The sequence below is a fragment of the Pipistrellus kuhlii genome, unplaced genomic scaffold (genome assembly GCF_014108245.1).
Source record: "Pipistrellus kuhlii isolate mPipKuh1 unplaced genomic scaffold, mPipKuh1.p scaffold_m20_p_9, whole genome shotgun sequence".
In the NCBI taxonomy this organism is placed as follows: Eukaryota; Metazoa; Chordata; class Mammalia; order Chiroptera; family Vespertilionidae; genus Pipistrellus; species Pipistrellus kuhlii.
Window position 1 is genome coordinate 28,129,241 of NW_023425595.1, and position 24,391 is coordinate 28,153,631.

Here is a 24,391-nt window from a genome sequence, read left to right on the forward strand (position 1 = left end):
TTAAACTCTAGCATCAGGAATCAAAGGAGAAAAAAAATCATAAAAATGCTCTGGTAAAAAAACATTTCCACAAATAGGAGGCCACCTTTTAAGAATGTATATGAAAGACACATGGGTATTCCATGGGAGCAGAATTTTAAATCCATGAAGACTTCAACTTCCTATTGAGCCAAGGAGACCAGGAAGTTTTGCCCAAGGTCATTCAGCAAATCTGTAGGGCTTGTGATGAACCCGGTACCTTTTAAACTATTATCTCCACTAATGGAGGACACGGTGCCATCTCCAAGGTCCTTCTAAATTCCTTGCAGAGGATGGCCCCGGGGGAAAGGCGGGTCAGCGCTTCCCTAAGACTTAGCGGCCAGCCACCCCCCATCTTTGGAGTCCTGGGTGCAGGAGGCCACTAGGACCGGTCTTTCTTTTTCTTTTAAATATATCTTATTGATTTTTTACAGAGAGGAAAGGAGAGGGATAGAGAGAGAATCATTGATCAGCTGACTCTTGCACACCCCCTACTGGGGATGTGCCCTTGACCAGAATCGAACCCGGGACCTCTCAGTCCACAGGCCGACGCTCTATCCACTGAGCCAAACCGGTTTCGGGTCTTTCGTCAACTTCACACCTTTCGGAGCCAGCGGGGGCCGCACCCGCGAAGGCAGGGCCCAGGCTGTTGGAAACCTGGGGGGCGGAAGGAAAGGGGGGAGATGGCGTCTGGGAGGCGCATGGGAGGCCGGTCAGTCCCGAGTCCCTGCGCGACCCCCGACCTTCAGACGGGGCCCCCGCGCTTCCCGGCTGGCGGGGGTCTCCCTGGCGGGAAGGCGCCCCAGCGCCGCGGCGTCTGCGCCCCGGAAAGACATGCCTGCGCCTCGGAGCTTTGCCGGCCGAGGCAGCCCGCCAAGGACCCCTCCGCGCCCCGGGGCCCCCGGGTCCGAGCGCAGGCCGGGCGGGCGCCGCGCAGCCCGGGGCCCTGCGCGCCCGGAACCGTTTCCGGGGCGGAGGCTTCGGGCCCGCCCGGCGGCGGGTGACGCGAGGCCCGGGCGGAAGTGCGGGCGGAGGCGCCCGAGCCGGAGCCGGTCTGGGGGCCCGGGCTGCGGGGCCGCTCGCTGTAGCCGCGATGGCGCCTCGGTGGGGAGGCCTCCTGCACCCCGGCTCCCCGCTCGGCCTGGCCTGCCTGGCGCTGTCGGCGCTGCTGCTGGTGCGGACGGCGGACGCCGCCAAGGTGGGTCCCGCCCCGCCGCGCTCTGCGAGCTCCTCCCCTGCCTCCCCTCCCGCCCGCGGGGGCTCTCCACCTGCTCCCCTCCCGGCCCCGCTCCCCTCCCGGCCCGCTCCCCTCCCGGCCCCGCCGGCGTCCCCTGCCCGCGCAGCCCCGGCCGCCCCCACCCATCTCCCTCCTGCCCGACCGTCACCGCCCCGCGCCCACCTCCGGCCCTGACGGCGCTGCCCCCTTTCCCGCCCAGATGCCCCGCCTGGGCAGTGCCCATAGCCTGGGCAGCAGCCCCTCCACCTGCTCGGCATTGCCCTTCCGGGCCCCCAAGCACCCACCCCAGGTTTTATAACCTTCCCGACTCTGGGAGCCTTGAACGTCAGCCTTCCACCCCGACACTCTGCCGGCCTACCTGCACCCCACCAGCCTCCCAGACCGCCATCCGCCCGGTCCCCAGCCCAAAAGGATGGAAAGTCTCCTTCCCTTCTAGGTCTTCCCTCTCAGGAACGAAGCCGTTTGTTGGAACTTGCCTTTCCTGGCAGCACTCACCAGCCTAATATCCTTGCTCACCCAAACCCCCCCAGGCCCTCTCGAGCCCTTTCTTGCCTTCTCTGAAACTGATCCTTTAGTGGGGAAAAGGAGTACCCAAACTTACAGGAGAGAGAAGGATGTGGCGCCTTCGCCCCGGCCCCATTTCATGGCCTTTCTGATCCCTCATGCTGCTTTCTAGCCCCACTCCTGTCCCTACTGTCCAGACCTGACCCGGCCCCATGCACACTCGTGCTTCCTCCTTGAGGAGTTAGCTTGTGATTGGGGAAAACAGAAGGAATTCATGTTAAAGAGATGGGAAAACTGAATGGCGTTTGCATTTCTTAAAAAAAATAGGAGCTTTATAACATCTTTAAATATAAAGTTTGGGAAAGACACATCACAGGCAGACAGATGGGGGAAGGGGGGTGTTGGAGTTCTTGCTCAGGGATTCTGTTGAACTCTTCCCTACCTCCCACCAGAAACAGGAACAGCAGCATGTCTCCTGACTTTCAAAACATTGCTGGCACCCTCTGCATATCTCTTTGTCATCACTTTAGGTAGGGTATTGCAATCTTGTATTTGTCAGTTTCCTTTACTAGGGCACATCCTAATTACAGGCAGGAACCAGGCCTTATGCTTATCCACACCACCTCATTGAGCAAAGGTCTGGCTCCAAGCAAATGCTCACTCAATGGTTGCTGAATGAGTGAATGAATTATCAACAACTCAGCCAGACATACCATATCTAAGAGCAGGGGGCCTGGTCCTCTGGGACTAAGGAGCCACTGCCTCTCAGGTGGACTCCCTTTTGCTGAGGAAGGATCTTCTACTTCCTCTCAATTCCTATATTACTCACTTCTTTCTCCACCTCCACCTCGTGAAATTTCCTTTATCCACAGTTGTCCTCTCTGTAGGGAGTAGAAGCAAAGTTTCCTGCAAAGGGTAGACCAAACTGATCTTGGCTATACTTCCCTTATGTACTTTCTTTCTCATTGTAACTGAGTGTCTCTAAACCTTCAGTCCTTCTATAGGATTCTGGTCCAACCCCTTCTGTCCAAATCAGTCAATGCCTTTCTACCAAAGCATGGAAGAATGTTGATAGAAGAATGGAGACTTGGTGTTTTGGGGTTGTTGTTGTTTTTGTTTGTTTGTTTGTTTGTTTAGTAATTTTTAGTTTGATTCCTCCCAATCCTTTTATAATCAATATTCTAATTTGTAGACATGTAGAGAGCACCTGGGAAGGCACAGGAGCATTTCTTTAATTATTGTCAGCTGAATCCAGTTAGCACCCCCACCCCATGTCCTGGAAACATACTTTGCCAGAGGCAGGAGTGTTATCAGCTTGACCTTCAGCACAGGTGCTAGGGGGTGGGTTTTATTATTTAAATCCAGCCAGGAATGAATACTACTCGAGCCCACCCAACAATGTACTTAATCTCCTTTGTCTTGACTTTTTTTTTTAAATATATTTTATTGATTTTTTTACAGAGAGGAAGGGAGAGAGCTAGAAACGTCGATGAGAGAGAAATATCGACCAGCTGCCTCCTGCACACCCCCTCAGGGGATGTGCCCGCAACCAAAGTACATGCCCTAGACCGAAATCGAACCCGGGACCTCTCAGTCCACAGACCGACGCTCTACCGATGAGCCAAACTGGTTTCGGCTGTCTTGACTTTTAGTAAACTTCCTGGTTTTTGCTGTATAAAATAAACATGCTGTATTGGCTCTGGGTCCCAGTCCCAGCTTTTTCCTTCTATCTCTGTGTCTGTCTCTTTGTTTTCTCAATCCCCAGCAGCCCCTACTCAGGAACTGGATCGCTCTCTAGCCGCTCTGGACTCGGAAAAGAGAGATACCCACATAGACACAGCTATCCATGTATCAGATCTTTCTACTGACTGGTAGATGGTGATAACATTAGCACAATTTGAGTGTTATCTGACTCATAAATGTGATTAATCAGTTATAGGTCAAGCACTAAGTATTATTAAACTGATTTTATATAATATTTAATGATTCATTCGCATTACCAAAATGAACTTGTATCTCTCAAACTTATTTAAAGTTTTAAGTGAATGGTTTTAGAATGTTTGGTAGGAGGTGCGTAACAAAATGTATATGGTGCATTTAAAAAAAAATACTGATGATAGCTCGGCCAGTGTGTTTCAGTGGCTGAAAGTGGACCCAAGAACCAGGAGGACATACGTCAGGGCACATGCCCCTGTTGTGGGCTAAATCCCCAGTAGGGGGCGTGCAGGAGGCAGCTGATCAATGATTCTCATCATTGATGTTTCTCTTTCCCTTCCTCTCTCTGAAATAAATAAAAACTTTTTTAAAAAAATTATATTAACCTGTCAACAAGCTCTATACTAAGTTTCCATTTTGGTTACAGAATTCGGAGGATGTTCGGTGTAAATGTATTTGTCCTCCCTATAAAGATATTCCCGGACATATTTATAATAGGAACATATCGCAAAAAGATTGGTAAGTATTCTTGATTTCTTAATTACCTGTCAGATTTCTTTCTGTGGTTGTCACTGTTCGCCCAGAATGTTCATACAGTGTATTGTTTTCTTTTTAAGTATTTCTTTCTAAGCAAAAGTGTCAAATTCCATTTCCATTTGAAAAAGATTAAGACCCAGAGTGTATAATGTAAACCTAAAGTAATATATAATAGCATAAACTCTAAAGCCCAGATAGGGTGGTTTTCTATGGAGATGGGGCAGAGTTTGTATCACCAAAACTTCCTTCCTTTGCCCCCTTAAATTTTGGCCCTCTCTCTTGCTCTTCAGTGAAAGGTAAGCAAGCCTCATTTATCTGGGTTATAATTTCGACAGCTTGTAGGTTCTGGTGGTACAGTGCCAAATGTAAGAGACTATGTTTAAAAGTGTCTGAGACTCAGGAAGGAATGGGAATAAATCATGTATACCCGTTTCCCAGTTGGTGTGCCAGGAATAGGTTATAGGTGTGATATTGATCCCTTCTGTCCTCAGGGTAATCAAGCATGCATGTGATGATTGAGATCCTGACTGGCTAGCCACCAGCAGCCTTCTGTTTCTCTCAGTGGACCTTGCTAATGATAGCTTTTTCTGCATGTGCCATCCAATGGTTGGGAAACAGTTGTTCCTGTCACAGGATGGATGAGGTCATTCCCATGGGATTGTCAAAGAAAAATAGCTCCAAATGCTGTGTACTTCACATGTACCTGATTTTATAGGTAAACAGCTGCAACAATTTGAAAACAAAATTAGATTCACGCGGTTACAATATTCCAAGCTGACTTGGAAAAAGAAAAGGTAGCATTTGAGCTTGTTTAGTTTTTTTTGTTTTTTTTTTTTTAATGTTATTGTCTCTTCTCATTTTGGTTCAATCTGATTTTTGATAAGTATGTTCTTGAGAATTTATGAATGTTCACATTCCACTTAAATTGTCTCATATTGCAAAGTGATTTAGCTATTGATATATTCTTATAGGTTTTATAGCAGCAAGTTATTGATACAATATAAAAAAGGCTCAAATAAGTTTTAAGTTTTTTCTATAATTTTCTAAATATATGGAGCACTTATAATTTGTTGTATTAGTAATAAAATATGATGACTATTATTTGAGTGGCAAATGAACTCACTATTCAAGTGGTTAACACTAATCTTTTCACTGACTTTACTTATTCTAGATTTAGACAGAACCATATGTTATTCATCCCTGATTATTGGTCAGAAGGGAGGGGTGTGTGAAAATAAACAGTGGAAACAAGGCATGTTTGGGATTTTTCTTCCCTCCCTGTTTCCTTCCTGCAACTTAGCCATTTACTGGGAATAGGTGTGATATTACCTAGTTGTCACTGACAAAGTTTTTTTGTATTAAATATATTTTACTGATTTTTTACAGAGAGGAAAGGAGAGGGATAGAGAGTTAGAAACATCATGAGAGAGAAACATCGATCAGCTGCCTCCGGCACACCTACTGGGGATGTGCCCAAAACCAAAGTACATGTCCTTGACTGGAATTGAACCTGGGACCTTTCAGTCCGCAGGCCAACGCTCTATCCACTGAGCCAAACCGGTTAGGGCCTGACAAAGTTTTTAACTGGCAGAAGGGTAAAAAGCAAGTTATGTTATGGCCTTATGAGGCCTCTAATATCCATCTGACCCTAAATTCTTTGTTTCTTTCTTTTCAAATGTAACCTATTGGAATTAATTATCCAAAGTGTATATACATTTTTTGGGACACCCTGTATTTACCTTTTGGCCTCCATTGTGCTTAATTGTTAACTTTAATTCTTCATTGACCTCTGCTGTGTGACTTAAGAAAAGTTGAGTTCTCTGGTTTGTGTTTGGGGGTGATTAAAAGCCAAAAATATCCTCCCTTTGGCACTAGGGGGAGGTGTTGCCCAGTTCCTAAAGAGGTTGAGTTCTGTACTATCTGGGTTCTGTGTTTACAATGTCTGGCCCTTCAGAACCAGCCTTCCTGCTTCCTCTCCCACTCAGTATCTCATCATTTAATTAAACTGTATTCTTCAAAAGAAACACACAATTACTCGGCACTTAGATTCTCAAATAATTCTTAGGTTTTGTTATTCAGGCTTCTGAAGTTGAAATAGGAAACTAAATGGGAGATAAGTCTGATATTCCTGAAGTTCAGAGAGTTACAGGAGGGCTGACCTAGGAGACAGGAGCCCTTGATTTGGGTCCTTTTAGCTGGTAGTTTACTCTGTAATCTTGTACGGGTGACTTCTCTGAAAGTATTGGGCTGGATGAACTCTGATTCTGAGCTAGATACTCCTGTAACGGATTTAGCTTTCTCTGTCCATTTTATGCCTGCATCCAGCTGGCTACGTTCTTAATCTTCTATCTGTTTGGAACAGATATCACACACTTGTATGTGTGAGTTGTGGGACCTTAACCTTATTTGAAATTCTACCGTTGAAGACTTCTATTATTATTATTATTATTATTATTATTATTATTATTATTAGAGGCCCAGTGCACGAAACAAAATGTACATTTTAATAGGGCAAATGGAAAGAATCAGCCTAGAGCATTGGGTGCCCCCAAGAAGGATGGTGAAAAGACAGGAAATTATAGTAGAGTTTTTTGGCATCCAGAAATACTCAAGGAAGAGATGTCAAAGGGAAGAAAATTGCCCAGCAGAAGGCAGGAAGACAGAAAAGTTTGCCTACTTTTGCTGAAGGTGATCAGAGTAGTAGACTTTTGTTAGCTGGGAAAAGTAATAGCCTAATTATTTCCTAGAATTGACAGATTTCTGGGAAAATGCTTTTTTATTATATAGAACTGTTTTTTCATAAGTTATAAATATATAGCTTGGAAAATATAAAATGTCCAACAACAAAAACATTCAGCCTTTTATTTTTGATATACTTCTTCCAATTAATCACTTTTCATTAAAAAATGTTTGTTGTCCTAATCCTCCTTCTTCATTCTTTTTCAGTAGACTTTTGCTCATTAAAACAAGTAATTATTTCTTATTGTAGCTTTGAATGTTCCGGTTTCAGAATTTACCAACTGCTAAGTGTGATTAGCCATTCATACACCAACTGTGGCAATTAAGAATGATGTTAGTTGATTCATAGAAGAGATAATCTCATATTTTAGCAATGCCCCAGGTCACTTTAAATCATTTAAAGCAGTTTTGCTTGGTAACTAAACAAGTCATCTCAATCGGCTAAATAGTTTCTAATCCCATTTGGGATTTTTTCAGATGAATTATAAACTTCTAATAGTAGCACCTTTGAAAATAGTTACTGTATATGTGTCTTTATGGTTTCTTAGGCTTTTAGATCTTACCAAATTGCTGATATCAAAAGAGAAAATTATTTCACTTCCTTTACTGATTATTTGTTCCTTATATTCTTTCATTGGATAAGTTCAATGATTATACCAGATTTCAGGAAAGTTTTGACCAGTGGGAATAGAAAATCGAGCTAGACTTGAGCAATATTTTATCTTTGTGTTTTTCAGTGATTGCCTTCATGTTGTGGAGCTCATGTCTGTGCGGGAGCCTGACATAGAAGCATACTGTCTGCGCTGTGAATGCAAATATGAGGAAAGAAGCTCTGTAACAATCAAGGTGAAAAACAAAAATCCATCTTTTCTGCTTCTGGAATAGTTCTTGATAGTACTGAGACAGGAAAAAATTTTGACATATGAATTCTATTTTAGTTACTCAAATACTGCTCACCACCGACTTTACCTCCTTCCTCATCTCCAAACCTCAACCCCAAAGAAACAGTAGGCCTGCTCTCTACCTGCCTCATTGAGATGCTTTGTGGATTAATTAAGATAAGGTACATAGGTATAGTATGTGTAATAGCACAAAAATGCCCTGTGTAATTAGCATATTCCAGAAAAATGTCCCAGCTTCTCCGTGGGTCACATGTGCCAGAAGATAGAATAGCATGATGAGGCCCTCTTCTTCCTGCCCTCTCAACCCTTAGGAAAAATTATACATATAGTTCTATTCCAGAAACATCACTTCCTTTCTTTATTTGCTATAAAAAATGGGAAGTGGATTGCTCTGATCACCATTTGGACCTCTAATGAGTTCAGTTATTTTATCGTGGTGACTAACGGTTCTCTCCCGAGTTTTTTTTTCTATATGGAGCTTCCCATTCCTTTCCCAAAAAGAGGGCACATGGGAAATCGGGGAATGGCCAGCTATAACAGTTACAAAGATTTCTGGTGTGGTTGACCCTGTCGGAGAGCCCCTGCTCCAGCAGGGTGCTATCCTATAGAGAAATTCTCACTGTACTTTTTTTTTTAAACAAATTTTTATGTATAATTTATATACCCTAAAAGTAATTCATTGTAAGTGTACAATTCCATAAATCTTAGCAAATTTTAAACAATTTATAAAAATCTAGATTTTAAACATTCCCAAAGCCTCAAAAAGATCTCTCATGTCCATTTACAGTTAATCCCATTCCTACCCTCGGTCCTAGGCAGTGGCTGTTCTGTCTTGGGTCTCTACAGGTCTGGACAGTTCATATAAATGGAATCATACAGTATGTGGTCTTCTGTGACTGGTTCTTTCACTTAGCATAATGCTTTTGAGGTTTATTCATGTTGTAACGTATTTCAGTACTTAATTCCTTTTTATTGCTGAATAGCATTCTGTTATATGAATATAGCTTATTTTATTTATCCATTCATCAGTTGATAGACATTTGGATTATTTCTAGATATTTACTATTATGAATAATACTGTCATGAATATCTGCTTACGTGTCTTTGTGTGGGTGGCTATGTTTTCCTTTCTTTTGGGTAGATTTCTTAAGAGAGGTAAGTTTATGTTTAACTTTTAAGAGACTGCCAGATTGTTTTCCAAATTGGTTATACCATTTTACATTCCCCTCAGCAACATAGGAGGGTTCAGTTTCTCCACATCCTTGTCAACATTTAGTATTGTCTCTCTATAATTAAAGCCATTCTTGGGGATGTCAGCACATGAATTAAGATCTCAAGAAAATCAATGGCCTAAAACGTATTTTTTACATCTAACTTGATCTAAAAGAGTATTCTGTTGAAATCCCTGTGCAATGCATTTTCTGCTAGGTTTCTTTGATGTTTTTTTTTTAATATATTTTATTGATTTTTGTACAGAGAGAAAGGAAGAGAGATAGAGAGTCAGAAACATCGATGAGAGAGAGTCATCGATCAGCTGCCTCTTGCACACCCCCTACTGGGGATATGCCTGCAACCAAGGTACATGCCCTTGACCGGAATCGAACCCGGGACCTTTCAGTCCCCAAGCCGACGCTCTATCCATTGAGCCAAACCGGTCCCGGCTGATGTTTTCTTGACAGTACTAGGACACTGTATTCAGGTGAGAAATCAAACTGTGCTAGCGATAGTGATTAGCAGTAAGTAAAAATGGAGTTCTGAAGACTTACAAAAAGATCTCAAAGACAAAATGCTTCCCCCCCCCCTTTTTTTTAATACTTTGATGAAGAGTTGAATTTGTTTCTTATGTTGGAATCTAGTTGATATAGAAATCCTGTATACTTAGCAGATAGACCAGTCTTCATTGCGGCTTTACTATAGTTATACAGAATTGTGACTCCTTGGCTTGAACAGAGATGTAACTTATTTTCAATTTCCTTTAGGTTACCATTATAATTTATCTGTCCATTCTGGGCCTTCTACTTCTATACATGGTGTACCTTACTCTGGTTGAGCCCATACTGAAGAGACGCCTATTTGGACACTCACAATTAATACAGAGTGATGACGATGTTGGGGTAAGTTCTCAGCATGCCCTAGCTGACAGATCATCATCATGAAGTAATATAAATGATCATGTACTGGTGCAGATAGTCAACTAGAGAAGCTAAAGACGGTTCTGATTTTAGTATATGTCTCTTTATGGGGAAATTGTGTTGTAAAGCCACAAATACGGTGGTTCAAACTGATGATCTTTAGTGAGTGTGTTACACAAGGCTTTGCTCTTCAGTACCCAGGATGCAATTTTCATTACCTTTCCCTGTTTACTTTGAGAAAAGCATCTGAGCTAGCTTTCTGCTCACCTGAACACCTTTCCTGTTAGCATCACCAAATATCATAGGAAGTAGAGGCTTTAGTGAAGGAAAGTATGAAGATCATACTGTTCTTTTCTTAACGACATGTAACTTGCTAACCTTCTGATGTTTTATACACTGAGTGGCCAGATTATTATGATCTCTGAATGCATAATAATCTGGCCACTCAATGTGTGTGTGTGTGTGTATGCATATACATGGGTGTGGTCCGGTCAGCCTGGCCAGGGGAAGGGGTCGAACTCCTGGTCGAGGGGACAATTTGCATATTAGTCTTTTATTATATAGGATATACACTAAGTGACCAGATTATTTTGCATTCAGAGATCATAATAATCTGGCCACTCAGTGTATATCTTGTTATTCTTCTTAAAAATCTGTGAACTGCCGAACCGGTTTGGCTCAGTGGATAGAGCGTCAGCCTGCGGACTGAAGGGTCCCAGGTTCGATTCCAGTCAAGGGCATGTATCTTGGTTGCGGGCACATTACCAGTGGGGGGTGTGCAGGAGGCAGCTGGTCGATGTTTCTCTCTCATCGGTGTTTCTAGCTCTCTATCCTCTCCCTTCCTCTCTGTAATAAATCAATAAAATATACCTAAAAAAATAATAAAATAAAATAAAAATCTGTGATCCTTAACTCTAGAGAAACATAAAACTATCACTCCAGGTTCTCCTCCTATCTTTAAAACACATTTATATTCGTCTATACAGTTGGTATATTCAGTGTATAAATGTTTTGTGATCTGCTTTTTGCGTCAACATCTTTCAAAAATGTCCAAAAAATGACATAGTCCACAAACTTGTTATTCATTTTAACTTAGAGAAATATATTGTTTGTTTTGTTATTATCCTGTTTGGGCTTATTTCCAAAATTTCATTATTATATATATAGTTTTTTAGAAATTACTTAGTTTGAATTACTTTATTGGACTATGTTCCTTGAAAAAAGATGGGAAAGTGGATCCTGACTAGATGGCTTGAGTTACATCTACAAACAAAGCCTCCTTTTTAATTTATATATATATATATATATTTTTTTTTTAATTTTTTTATTGATTTCAGAGAAGAAGGGAGAGAGAGAGAGAGATAGAAACATCAATGATGAGAGAGAATCATTGACCGGCTGCCTCCTGCACACCCTCTACTGTGGATTGAGCCCTCAACCCGAACATGTGCCCTTGGCTGGAATCGGTCCTGCAATTCAGTCCACAGACCGATGCTCTATCCACTGAGCCAAACCAGCTAGGGCCAGAACCTCCTTTTCGATCAATACATTATTGTCTCGTGAATATCAGTTATGAATATTCAACTTATTTACCCAAGATTTCATCTTAGTTTTGTTAAGAACTTTCGTAGAAACATCTCTATTTACTTCTTTTCCCTTGTTTCTTTTATGAATTTATCCAATACAAAATGAGTAACTTTTTATTATCAGGTGCCATGCTAGATACTAGCAATAAAGAGGTAATAAAACAAATAGGCATGTAGGCAGGCCCGTATGGATCAGTGGTTGAGCATCGACCCAGGAAACAGGAGATCATGGTTCGATTCCTGGTCAGGGCACATGCTCGGGTTGTGGGCTCCATCCGTGCAGGAGGCAGCCAATCAATGATTCTCATCAAAAGGTAGGGTTAAATAATTCTTTGTTGAAGGGGGCTGCCTGCATTGTTCATTGTAAGATATTTAGCAGCATCCCTGACCCACTAGATGCTAATACCATCTTCATCCCAGTCATGACAGTAAAAATTGTCCACAGATATTGCCAAATGTTTCTGGGGAGCATAATCATCCCCAGTTGAGAACTAACATATGAAAATGTTATGTGTCAAAGGTCATATAAACCATTTTATTATAAGGCACATAAATAAGAAGTCTGACTTAAACTACATCAGCATTAAATATCTAGTTCCTGATTTTAGGAATAGATAATATCAAAGACCATAAAAGAAATGGATGCACAAATGTATAGACAAAAACATGTAGAATAGGCATTTGCTTGGTGGGGTCATGTGCTTAATAACCTTTTGTTCACCAGTGATAGGTTCTCTGTGTAAGTTGACCATTAGAGAACATAGTTTCTGAGAGGCCTGGCTGGCTGTTAAACTGATTGTCAGCACAGAGAGATTTTCAGACCAAAGCTATGAATTTTTTAAAATATATTTTATTGATTTTTTAGAGAGGAAGGGAGAGAGAAAGCTAGAAACGTCGATAAGAGAGAAACATCGACAAGCCGCCTCCTGCACACTCCCTACTGGGGATGTGCCCGCAACCAATGTACATGCCCTTGACCGGAATTGAACCCGGGACCTTTCAGTCCGCAGACCGACGCTCTACCACTGAGCCAAACCGGTTTTGGCAAAGCTGTAAATTTATGGTAACAATCTGTCACCATATAAAATAAAAAGAAGTTAAATTTAAATTTTATAGTTGTTGCTTACCCAAGATGAGAGTTCACTATGTGCTTTTAAAAATGCTTTTGTTAAATCCTCAATTAAATTGTTTTATTTTTGTTCATTGTAGAGCATTTTAAATCAAGCAAGAGTTAGTACAAATAGTTCAGAAGTTCACTGTAAGCAGTCACAATATTTACTATATTATATATCCATGACACATCATTGCTATTATCAAAGCATTACATTAAAACATGTTTTGTATTTATTGTAATTTTATCAGGTGTGAAAAGAACAAACATATAAAAAGGGTAAATCTCTATTTGCACTCTCCAAGCCTCCATGACCATGAGCAACTAGTTCTGATAGGTGGAGAACAGACCAAAAGAATTACTGTTTTGTTTAGTCCTTTAAATTTGTTCCTTTAAAAGATCCTACCCCCACTCCCTCATCTTGAAGAGTAGATAGCAGGATTATGAAATGGAGAGGTGCTCTGCTGAAAAAGTACATCCTTTTTTCTAATCTTGTTTATGTCAAAACAAGTCAATGGTAATAATATTTTATATACAAGTTCATCACCATATCCTTATAGTGTCATTTTAATCTACCTGAACAAAATCAGTATGTTTAGACAATATGACACCAAGTGAAGGTTAGGTGAGCTTAAGTCTTGTATTTGTGCTTGTTAGATGACCTTGGATCGGTTTATTTCTTGGTGGGAAATTGAGTAATCCAACAACTTCAGCCTTCCTCTTCCCTCACCTTATTTCTTACATCTTCAATACATTTTTAACTTTATGAAATTGTTATTTTCATTTGAAGATTAAAAATAAAAATCTAATAGGCTTTGCACAAGCTGTTACATAAATTAAGTGAAAAGTTGAGGGGAATTTTGGTAAAGAAGTCAGGGAAAGATTATTTATAGAAAACTTTTGATGCGATCAATGTTTTGGTATAAAAAGAAGACTAATCCTAGCTGGTTTGGCTCAGTGGATAGAGCGTCAGCCTGCAGACTGAAGGGTCCTCAGTTCTATTCCCAGTCAAGGATATGTACTTTGGTTGCAGACTGATCCTCGGCCTTGGTTCGGGTTGGTGTGGGAGGCAACCAGTCGATGTGTCTCTCTCACATCCATGTTTCTATCTCCCTCCCTCCCTTCCATTATCTCTAAAAAAAAACCAATGGAGAAATATCCTCGAGTGAGGATCAACAAAAAAAGATCAGGTATTATAACACTACATGGTTATGGTTATATTTAGGTATATGGTGTGTATAGCTTTCTATAGACATGCTGTTGTCTGTCCTGGATATATAATAGAACTTTTGAAAGCATGCACAACAAAACCATGTTGTTTCTTTACTAGAAGCAAAGTTTAGTTTAAGAGATACAACTTGTGACTTGGATCCTAAGTTGGAACATTTAGAAGCTTTGTTAACCAGGGTTTGGGAAAAAGAGATCAAGGAAAAGGCAAACAAAAGCAGTAAGTTAGTTTTTAATGCTTTTTGTCATTTAGGCAGCTGTGTTTATATCTCCTTCACAGATAGATTAGCAGAGTGGTTTCCCCTGTAATGACTACAAACATCAGTGGCATTGGTTTACTTTGACCCGGATGAGTTGGCTTTCTACACTGATACTTGGATAAGCCTTCAAGAGCCTCTTTCTAAGGCAGCAACTAGCACAGAAGCCATAGTGCTCAGCATTGAAAGATTCAAGTCTTTTTTGAATAGAAATTCTAAAGTAGTAATTCTTAATACTCTTGGTAATAGAGGGTAATTTTAGCATATGAGGTGTCTCTTTTCATCATAGATTGGAGAAGAGGTAAACCAGTTCATTTAGTGTTTCTGTTGAGGGGGCAGGGAGAGATGAAAATCAACCAAGATAAAATCTTATCAACAACTCATCTCCCAGGGTGAATGTGGCCCCAGCTGGCAAGTAACAAGCCTATCTAATAAAAGAGTAATATGCAAATTGACTATCACTCCAACACACAAGATTGCTGCCCCCATGTGGACACAAGATGGCCGCCACAAGATGATCGGCAAGGCGGGGGGCAGGTAGGAGGCACCAGGTCTGCAAGGGAGGGCAGTTGTGAGCAGGGGAGGGTAGTTGGGAGGGACAGGGCCTTCAAGGAAGGGCAGTTGGGGGCAATCAAGCCTGCAGGGTAGGGCAGTTAGTGACCAGGCTGGCAGAGGAGGGGAGTTGGGTGTGACTGGGCCTGCAGGGAAGGGCAGTTGGGGATCTAGGCCTGCAGGGAGAGCAGTTGTGGTGGGGGTGAACCAGGCCTGCAGGGGAGGGCAATTGGGGGGGAACCAGGCCTGCAGTGGAGGGCAGTTAGGGGTAATCAGGCTGGCAGGGGATCAGTTAGGCATCAATCAGACTGACAGGGGAGTGAATAGGGGGTGATCAGGCTGGCAGGCAGAAGCAGTTAGGGGCAATCAGGAAGGCAGGCAGGCGAACAGTTGGGAGCCAGCAGTCCTGGATTGTGAGAGGGATGTCTGACTGCCCGTTTAGGCCCGATCCTACCCTAAACTGGCAGTCAGACATTCCTTGAGGGGTCCCAGATTGGAGAGGGTGCAGGCTGGGCTGAGGGACACACATACACACACACACGCATGCATGAATTTCTAGTTCTAATATAATGGGAGTCAGGTAAGACGGGTCTTTTCTCTGCTACTGTTTAGCTATACAGTATTGAGTGAAGCAAGGAAAAGTCCTAATTTCTGAGTCTAGCATACAGATTTTAACATGAAAATAGATTTTCTTTCCCTACTCATTAGGAAAGCTTCTCTTTAACATAAATGACCACCATCTTTATCTTTGGTCCCTGCTTCTTAAGGGAAATGTCTTTGGAAATGGTGACTCATGGGAACTTGTCACAGATACCTCCTCATTGCTTATGCCACTTGAACCACCTATTTCTGCAGTTGAGTTCAGCCTGCTTCTAGCAGTTGAGTGCCTAAAAGTGCTTGGGCAAATAGATGGTCTGGTCTTTGAAAAATCCAGCTGCTTCTGTCTCAGGCTGGATAACTGCTGTTTTGTGTGTGTGTGTGTTTTACACCAATTATGCCATCTCTCATGTTCTCCATTCCTGGGTTTTCAGGATCACCAGCCGTTTGCAAATGCCCATGATGTGCTGGCCCGCTCCCGCAGTCGTGCCAATGTGCTGAACAAGGTGGAGTATGCCCAGCAGCGCTGGAAGCTTCAAGTTCAAGAGCAGCGGAAGTCCGTCTTTGACCGTCACGTTGTCCTCAGCTAACTGAGAATCAAATTCAAGGTAACTAGAAAGCAACAATGCAGACAACAGGAAAAGACTGACTGATTTTTCTTGGGTTTTGTTTTAATGCCCTGTTGATTTCACCAACTCTTGCTGGAAAATTCAAAACCCGAAACAAAAATGTGCTTGAAATTTTTTCCTTGTTAACATATTAATAGAGACATTTTTAAAAGCACACACCAAGTCGCCAATAAACCTTACCCTATTTATGACAAAGTACATCTGCCTATGAATTATCTTCAAGTCCTTTACCTAGAACAGGCATTCTCTTTTTCACCACACAGTTTTAACTTGGTTTTCAAGATAATTTTCAGGTGGGATTTTTTGGCAAGGGAGGGAAGGGATGTGTGGGAACTGCTTAACATAACTTTTCTCAAGTCACTTTACTATAAAAAACTTTTGTAAATAGACTTTATCTTATATTTTTAAGTTTCATTTCTATATTGCAGTGTGGCCAGCCTCATCAAAGCCCTGACTTATCCTTTTTGAATTTTGCACTGACTGTATTATAGTTATCTGGTTGGCCAGTAGCTGCACTTTATGGTAAACTAGATCTGAAATGCCTGGTGCCTCTTTACAAAATGCAGATTTTCTTTTAAGTAATTTGATGTCTGATGCAATGCATCCTTGAACAAACTGGCCACTTTCTAGTTCACTCTAATGACTAAACATAGTCTTGGCATGAGTGGTCTTTCTCATCCCCTAATATCTTTAATGATGAATCCTAAGGACTTGGATACTTGCAGTAAAGAACTTTTCTTTTAAGCCAAGCCATGGATTGATGACATACACATATTGTCAGCATTTCTGGTCAGGTTGAGAGGCAGCTGTTTAAGCTCTGGTGTTTGCAGCGTTGAACAAATAATGGAGTTCTGCATACTTCCCTCTGAAGGGTATAACAGTCATTGGATAACTAGCTTTTTTCTTCCGATGTCCTCTTTGGAATGGAACAATAAAAATAATTTTTGAAACACCTACCAGTGTATCTATGTCTCTTAACTTTTCTCTCCTCCCTCTTTTGCTGTGTGATGAACTTGGAGATGCAAAGGCATGTGCACCCTACTGTGAGATCACTGTTTTAGACCAGTCTAATCATGAAACATTGGTACTAAATTGTGTGCGTGTGTGTGTGTGTGTGTGTGTGTGTGTACAGAGAGAGAATGTGAGAGTGTATGGGTACTAAGATAGGCCTCTGAAAGTATACAAATACCATTTTGACATATTGAGAGATTTAAAATGCATGTTATAAGAAAATCTTGGCAAAAATCATAATTAAATTACATTAAATTTATAAATATAAGGTTTTAGAAGCTATTAATGGATTTTTTATTTAATAAAAACAATTTTTCAGACCTACAAATTTAACCTAAATTATTGATTTTATTGTTAATATAAAATATGTAATTTCAAATACAAACCAAGTAAAATTTATGCCAGGGGTTCAAGACTGGTAGAATATTCGAAGATCAGCTAATAAAACCTATCACATCAACAGGCTAGAGAAAAATGAAATGATCCTATCAATAGCTGCAGAAAAAGCATTTGGCAAACTTCAACACCCATTTATGAAAAAAACAAAACACCTCAGTAAACTAAGAATAGAAGAGAACATCCTCAACTACATAAAAAATATCTACAAAAACCCACAGCTAACATACTTAATGGTAAAAAGCGCAAGTGTTCCTGCTAAGATGAGGAACATGGCAAGGTGTTCCTCACCACTGCTTTTCGGCATTATACTGCAAATCCTAGCTAATGCAGTAAGACAAGAAGAGGTATACAGATTGGGAAGGAAGAAATAAAATTGTCTGTTTCAGATAAATGATCGTCTATGTAGAAAATAAAAACTCACAAAACAAAAACCTCTTAAAAAGAATGAGTATAGCAAGTTGCAGAATAGAAAGTTAATATACAGAAGGTAATTGTCTTTCTATATTCTAGCAATGAACAAATTAAATAAAAAACAATATCATTTACCAATACCAGCCCCAAAATGAAATAGGTATAAATCTAACAAAATATGTACAAATGAGGAAAACTATAAAACTAATGGAAGAAGTCAAAGGATTAAATAAACAGAGAGATACTCAATGTCCATGAATAGAAAGACTCAGTATTGTCAAAATGTCAGTTTTTCTCAACTTGATCTGTAGATTCAATACAATATCATTGAAAATCCCAGCAAGTTATTTTCTGTATTTCAACAAACTGACTCTAAAGTTGATATCAAGAAGCCAAAGAACCAGAAAAGCCAACACAATATTAATGTAGAAGTACAGAGGAGTGACAATATCTGATTTGAAGACTTATAAAGTTACAGCAATCAATTCAGTGTCAGTGTAGTACTGACAGAATAGATTAATAGGGCACAATTGAGAGCCTAATAGACCCATACAAATATAGTCAACTGATCTTTGACAAAGAAACAAAGGCAATACAATGGAGGGGGACAGAAAGCTAGACACAGACCTTATATTCTTCAAAATATTAACTCAAAATGGACTACAGATCTAAATGTAAAACACAAAACTATAAATGACTAGAAGATAACAGGAGAAAATCTAGATTACTGTTGGTTTGGCAATGACATTTTAGATACAACACCAAAAGCACAAATTATGAAAGGAATAATTGATAAGGTGGACTTTATTAAAATTAAAACTTCTCTGAAAGACATTGTCAAGAGAAGTAGAAGACAAGCCACAGACTAGGAGAAAATATTTGCAAAAGACATATCTTATAAAGTACTTTTATCTAAAATATACAAAGAACTCTTAAAAGTCAATAAGACAACCTGATTAACAAAAGGCCAAAGACACCTCACCAAAAAAGATATATAGGTGGCAAATAAGCATATGAAGCAATGCTCCACCTCATATATTCTAATAGGATATATTATTATTACTTTTTAAAAAATATATTTTATTGATTTTTTACAGAGAGGAGGAGAGAGGGATAGAGAGCTAGAAACGTCAATGAGAGAGAAATATCGACCAGCTGCTCTTGCACACCCCCTACTGGGGATGTGCCCGCAACCAATGTACATGCCCTTGACCAGAATTGAACCTGGGACCTTTCAGTCCACAGACCGACACTCTATCACTGAGCCAAACCGGTTTCAGCTCTAATAGGATATATTAAAATGACCTTTCAGAATCACCAAAATCCAGAACACTGATAGCACCAAATGCTGATATGAGTATGGAGCAACAGGAACTCACATTGCTAATGAAAATGCAAAATGGTATGGCCACTTTGGAAAACAGTTTGACAGTTTCTTACAAAACTATAACATACCCTTGCTATAAAAACCAACAATCACAATCCTTGGTATTTACCTAAATTAGTTGAAATCTTATAAATACACCTTTATAGCAGCTTTATTTAAAATTGTCATAACTTAAAAACAATCAAGATGTTCTTCAGTAGGTGAATGGATAAAGTAGACTATATCCAGGCAGTGGAATATTCAGTGCCAAAAAGAATTATCAAGCCAAATTAGAAATACATAGAGAAACCTTAAATGTGTATTACTAAATAAAGAAGCCAATCTGAAAAGACTATATGACATTCTGGAAAAGACAAAACTATATATGGAGGCCGTAAAAAAAAATCAGTGGTTGTCAGGTACTGGGGAAAGGGAGGGACGAATGGGTGGAGCACAGAGGCTTTGTAGAGCCGTAAAACTTCTGTACTTGTCATTGTACATTTGTCCAAACTCATGGAAAGTACAACACCAAGAGTGAACTCTGTACACTACGGGCTTTGAGTGATAATGATGTGTCAATATTGGTTCATTAATTGTAACATATATTTGGGTGAGATGTTGCTAGTGGAGAAGAATGTGTGTGTGTAGGGGTGGGAGCTATATAGGAACTCTACTTTCCACTCAGTTTTGGTGTGCATCCAAAATTGCTCTAAAAAATACCATCTATTTAGAAGCCAACACATTTAATAGACATTTTACTAAACTAGGTTCACATGGATCTTCCTGGTTATGGCCTTAATCTCTATTTAAAGAATATTGACCAACATTGCACATTATGAGGCTATTAACTTACAGATAATTCTGATATAAAATAATATAACCCAAATGAATGGGAGAGCATTCTTTTTTACAAAAGACTTTGTTACAGGAACCCAGTGTCATTAAGTAAACCTTCCTACTTGGTATTGTTATGTGTTGTCATATCTACATGTTAGGTAGAAAGAAAAAAAAAACACCCACACACAGCTAAACCAGAACTGAGCGGTTCTGTTTAACTGTAAGCTACTTTGCATATTATTACTCAATGATCACCTATAAATCAGGTTAAATCTGACCGAATCCAAAATACAGCACGGTGGTGACAATACTCAGGTAAGAGACTCTTCCCCAGAGTGGCCCATGGGGGCGAATAAGAATATGATTTATCGGAAAATCCCTAGGTGCGGTTGGTAAATGATGAACTTAGTCAGCTACCTGGTTATTCCATTATCTTAAACTATCAGTTCTGCCCATATGTTAAAAGATTCAGATTTTGCAGGTGAATAATTCATCTGAAGTAGTGGAGAGGGTTTTGGTTTGGAAGTCAAGAGACCTAGGTTCTGACCCCTGCTCTGCAACTAGCTCTGCAACCTTAGCCAAGTTACATCCCACGAGGGGTTGTGTAAGAGGATTTCTAAGGTTCCTTCATCCCTGACTTTCCATAACTCAGTTATAGGTGTAGTTGTAGCTTTGTTTTTCACATGCTAGTTATTTTTTAATGTCTCTGCAAGTTGAAGCTTTTATGCTCAGCAGAGCATCCAAAATCTATTTAGAATGTTATCATTAAGACCTCATTCATTTCCCAGAAGAGCTCTAGAACAGAAACCTGAGACTTTTCCAGGAGAGGTGAGTTTGTTAACTGTGCATGAATCTGGAACTGCCAGACCCCAGCACTAATAGTCCGTGTTGCTTTCTTTTAAAAAACTGCTCAGTTTCTACAAACATGTCTAGTTTCCACTAGATTTCCTTGATCCTCTTCATTACTGCATTTTGCATTCTGTCACTCTGTTGTGTTGTTCTTTGAATAAAAGGTGACCAAATTTAAATGCTATGCTCAATAGAAAAGCTTTTCATGGGTGTGTCTCCAGACACAAGGCTCTATTTCCAAGGATAAAGCAAAGTCTTGTTTAAAGCCTAGACATTTTTTTAAAATATATTTTATTGATTTTTTACAGAGAGGAATAGAGAGGGATAGAGAGTTAGAAACATCGATGAGAGAGAATCATCAATCAGCTGTCTCCTGCACACCCCACACTGGGGATGTGCCCGCAACCAAGGTACATGCCCTTGACCGGAATCGAACCTGGGACCTTCCAGTCCGCAGGCCGATGCTGTATTCACTGAGCCAAACCGGTCTTGGCAGCCTAGATATTTTTAAATACCTGTGGCATATGCAGATTACTCAGATTTCATCTGAGTCAATGTTTACCATAGTATTAAATGATCTGTCAAAACCATTCTCGAAAAGTTTGTGTGTGTGTGATTAGCTTTGATGGCATCAGCCTTATGTTTGGTATCCTGTTGTGTCGCTTCTGGCTTGTCAGCCATAGGCAGGAACAAGGCTCTGCTGTCCTCAGAAATGTAGAAATATAGACTCCATCCTCACTGTGCCATCATTTTGTAGCTTCTGCCATACTTGTTCTTTACTCTCTATCTCTGGCTTGGGAATTTCCTGTTTTCTCTCAGCAACTTTTTCTTTTTGACACAATGTTGGCTAGTTTTTCATCTCCCAGAGATTTTTGTTTTATGTTATTTCAGGTCATTTGGTCAGTGATTAGGAATCTTTCATTTCCTGTTTCTCTGTTTTGATTTTTCATTGGACCTATCGCTCTTGCATCATTCCCCCTCGCCTACCCCCTATTAGGAATAGTTTTTCCTGGCATTTACCCCTTTTCCAGTCTGGGTCAACATGATTTAATATAATCCTCCTAAACCTCATCCCCCACCCCTGTTGCCCTTTCTGTTTCCATAGTCATTTGTCCTTCAGTAGCCATACTAGATAGGCTAGGCCAGTGGTCAGCAAACTCATTAGTCAACAGAGCCAAATATCAACAGTACAAGGATTGAAATTTCTTTTGAGAGCCAAAATTTTTAAACTTCTTCTAACACCACTTCTTTAAAATAGACTCGTGAGCCGCAATTTGCCAACCACAGGGCTAGGCTTTTTCACAGGAACTATAATACATTTTTTCACACTTGAATTCTGGTGCTTAGAGGCTGCTCCACTATTACATAGTGCAGCCTGCAGAGATTTTGCTCCCCTCGGGTAGGGCAATAAGTGACAATGTTATCTAATCCTGCCCATAAGCATTAGGACTGAGGATATGTTTTTATTGATTTGAAAGAGAGATGTGAGAGAGAAACATCGATTGGGGCTTTCCGTACTTGCCCCAATGAAGGATCAAACCCACAACCTAGGTATGTGCCCTGACACGGAATTAAACCTGAAACCTATTGGTGTACAGAACAATACTCCAACCAACTGAGCCACCTGGCCAGGGCATGACAGTGAATTTTTACGAGTAAATGATTCCTTTTTTTATTTTCAGATTTGCCTCTAGCACATCAGGTATTAAATTATAAAGGCTATGCTGTGAGGTGGCATGATCATTAACTAGTTTGTAATTTCTCCAACATGTATTTTAAATATTGTGGTATTTCAGTGTTTCCCAAACGCCAGTTATTTGCATACACCTTCACAAGTCTTCATTATCTGTGTCCCACCTGTATGGGTATTTACTATTTTTCTTCAAACCAATTCACATTTTCTTTACTCAAGTAGATTTTATTTTTAAAATTTGTATCATACTATCAATGTGAAATCAGCATGACTCACAATAAATAACATGAAGAGTTAAATATTATTAGAGTCTAGCTAGAACAGCTTGTTGAAGGCTTCCATCTGAGGAGGATCAGAAAGCCTTCTGGGACTAACACTCCCATCTATGTAATCACTGGAACTGGAAGAGAATTGAAAGGCCATAATTTTCTCACCAGGTGAATCAGTATTGTTTCATGCTATTTCTGTGCAGCATCAAAAATCCTCCCTCTTGCTCTAGCTGGTTTGTCTTGGTGGATAGAGCATCGGCCTGTGGACTGAAGGATCCCGGGTTCAATTCCAGTCAGGGGCTCAATCCCCAATGTGGAGCATGCAGCCATTCAATGTTTCTCTCTCATCATTGATGTTTCTAACTCTCCCTTTCTAAAATCAATATATATGTATATTTAAAAATCTTCCTTCTTACTACCACAGAATATTGTAACCCCATCTAGTTTTCAGAATGAGCTCAAAAACTATACTAGTACATCAAAGCAAAAGCAAAGTGAAACATTGATCTCTGAGGAAATTGATGATATTTTCTCTTCTTGGATTTCCCCAAATTTATAAACTTGGTTATGTTTCCAGGTTAACAAAGAAATGATGGACAATAGAAGCTATTCTAATCTGCCAGAAAAAGTGCCTGTCCTCTCTGATTCTGCCCACCTGCCGCTGAGCAGGTCCTTCTATCTGGACCCCATGGTCACTCTCCACTTGTACCCCGAGGCCCCGGTGCCATCTCCTTACTTTGAAGACTTGCCATTGCTGCCCTTTTCCAGTGATTCACTGGTCCTGGAAAATTACAGCGAGCCCTGCCCCTTCTCCTTCCCAGTGCCCTATCCAAATTACAGGAGGTGTGACTACTCCTATGGGCCCTCCTTTATCCGGAAACGGAATGAACGGGAAAGGCAGCGTGTGAAGTGTGTCAACGAAGGCTATGCCCAGCTCCGACACCACCTGCCGGAGGAGTACCTGGAGAAGCGACTCAGCAAAGTGGAAACCCTCCGAGCTGCGATCAAGTACATTCATTACCTGCAGTCTCTCCTGCGCCCGGATCAGGCTGAGGCCGAGGAGAGCCCTGGGAAAGGTTCCGCCGTCATAGCCACCGCCAGCCGCCACACGGACCCCATTTTTAGAATCATTTGACTCAGTGGTTCTAAATAGAAACAAATAACATCACAAAATGGGGTTTCATAGCATCATGCAGTAATAGTTTTCCCTAAATGTAATTTCTGGGTGGGCAGGTAATAGCTCGGATTAACCTGTGCTGGATATTTCTTACCTGGGTTTCCCGTGTACTAAACATCATCTGTAGATTGAGAAGATGCTTCGTAAGCACTTTGGGGAGCAGGAGTCCCAGGATTCTCTCTCCCCCTCACCTTGCCCTTCTCACACCCTTCGCCGGAGTCTCAGCCATGAGAAACTCTTAAAAGCGTTGCGTGAGGAACGGTTCCTGAATACTAGTAGTGCATGCTAAGCAAACACAACGAACTCCCTTGATTTGTCACAGTTTGTTGTTTTTTTATGATTTGAGATTGATAATAAATCTATGCCTTACCCACGTCATGATAAAAAAGTGTCTCAGATCTGTGGCAAAACCTTGT

At 40.8% G+C, this 24,391-nt stretch overlaps 1 protein-coding gene across 9 annotated transcripts; it reads left to right on the forward strand.

Annotated features, from left to right (window-relative positions):
• Positions 1–998: 998 nt before the first annotated feature.
• Positions 999–24,353, forward strand: TMEM9B (TMEM9 domain family member B). Of its 9 annotated transcripts, XM_036427254.2 has the most exons (6): positions 1,014–1,216; positions 4,122–4,213; positions 7,708–7,816; positions 9,852–9,986; positions 15,769–15,942; positions 23,376–23,512. In XM_036427254.2, the coding sequence occupies exons 1-5, from the start codon at positions 1,112–1,114 to the stop codon at positions 15,922–15,924; spliced, it is 597 nt and encodes a 198-aa protein (XP_036283147.1). In that variant the 5' UTR covers positions 1,014–1,111; the 3' UTR covers positions 15,925–15,942; positions 23,376–23,512. The 9 variants fall into 9 exon arrangements, with proteins under 9 accessions (XP_045433832.1, XP_045433831.1, XP_036283147.1 ...); XM_045577875.1 differs by lacking the exon at positions 15,769–15,942 and having other exon boundaries at positions 1,002–1,216; positions 23,376–24,353; XM_036427253.2 differs by lacking the exon at positions 23,376–23,512 and having other exon boundaries at positions 15,769–16,919.
• The last annotated feature ends 38 nt before the right edge of the window (positions 24,354–24,391 follow it).

Excerpts from the sequence above, each read along its gene's own strand:
- TMEM9B (XM_045577875.1), top strand. The coding sequence starts at position 1,112 with ATGGCGCCTCGGTGGGGAGGCCTCCTGCACCCCGGCTCCCCGCTCGGC. Across the intron at positions 1,217-4,121 it reads GGACGGCGGACGCCGCCAAG|AATTCGGAGGATGTTCGGTG; the intron begins GTGGGTCCCGCC and ends TTTTGGTTACAG. Across the intron at positions 9,987-23,375 it reads AGAGTGATGACGATGTTGGG|GTTAACAAAGAAATGATGGA; the intron begins GTAAGTTCTCAG and ends TTATGTTTCCAG.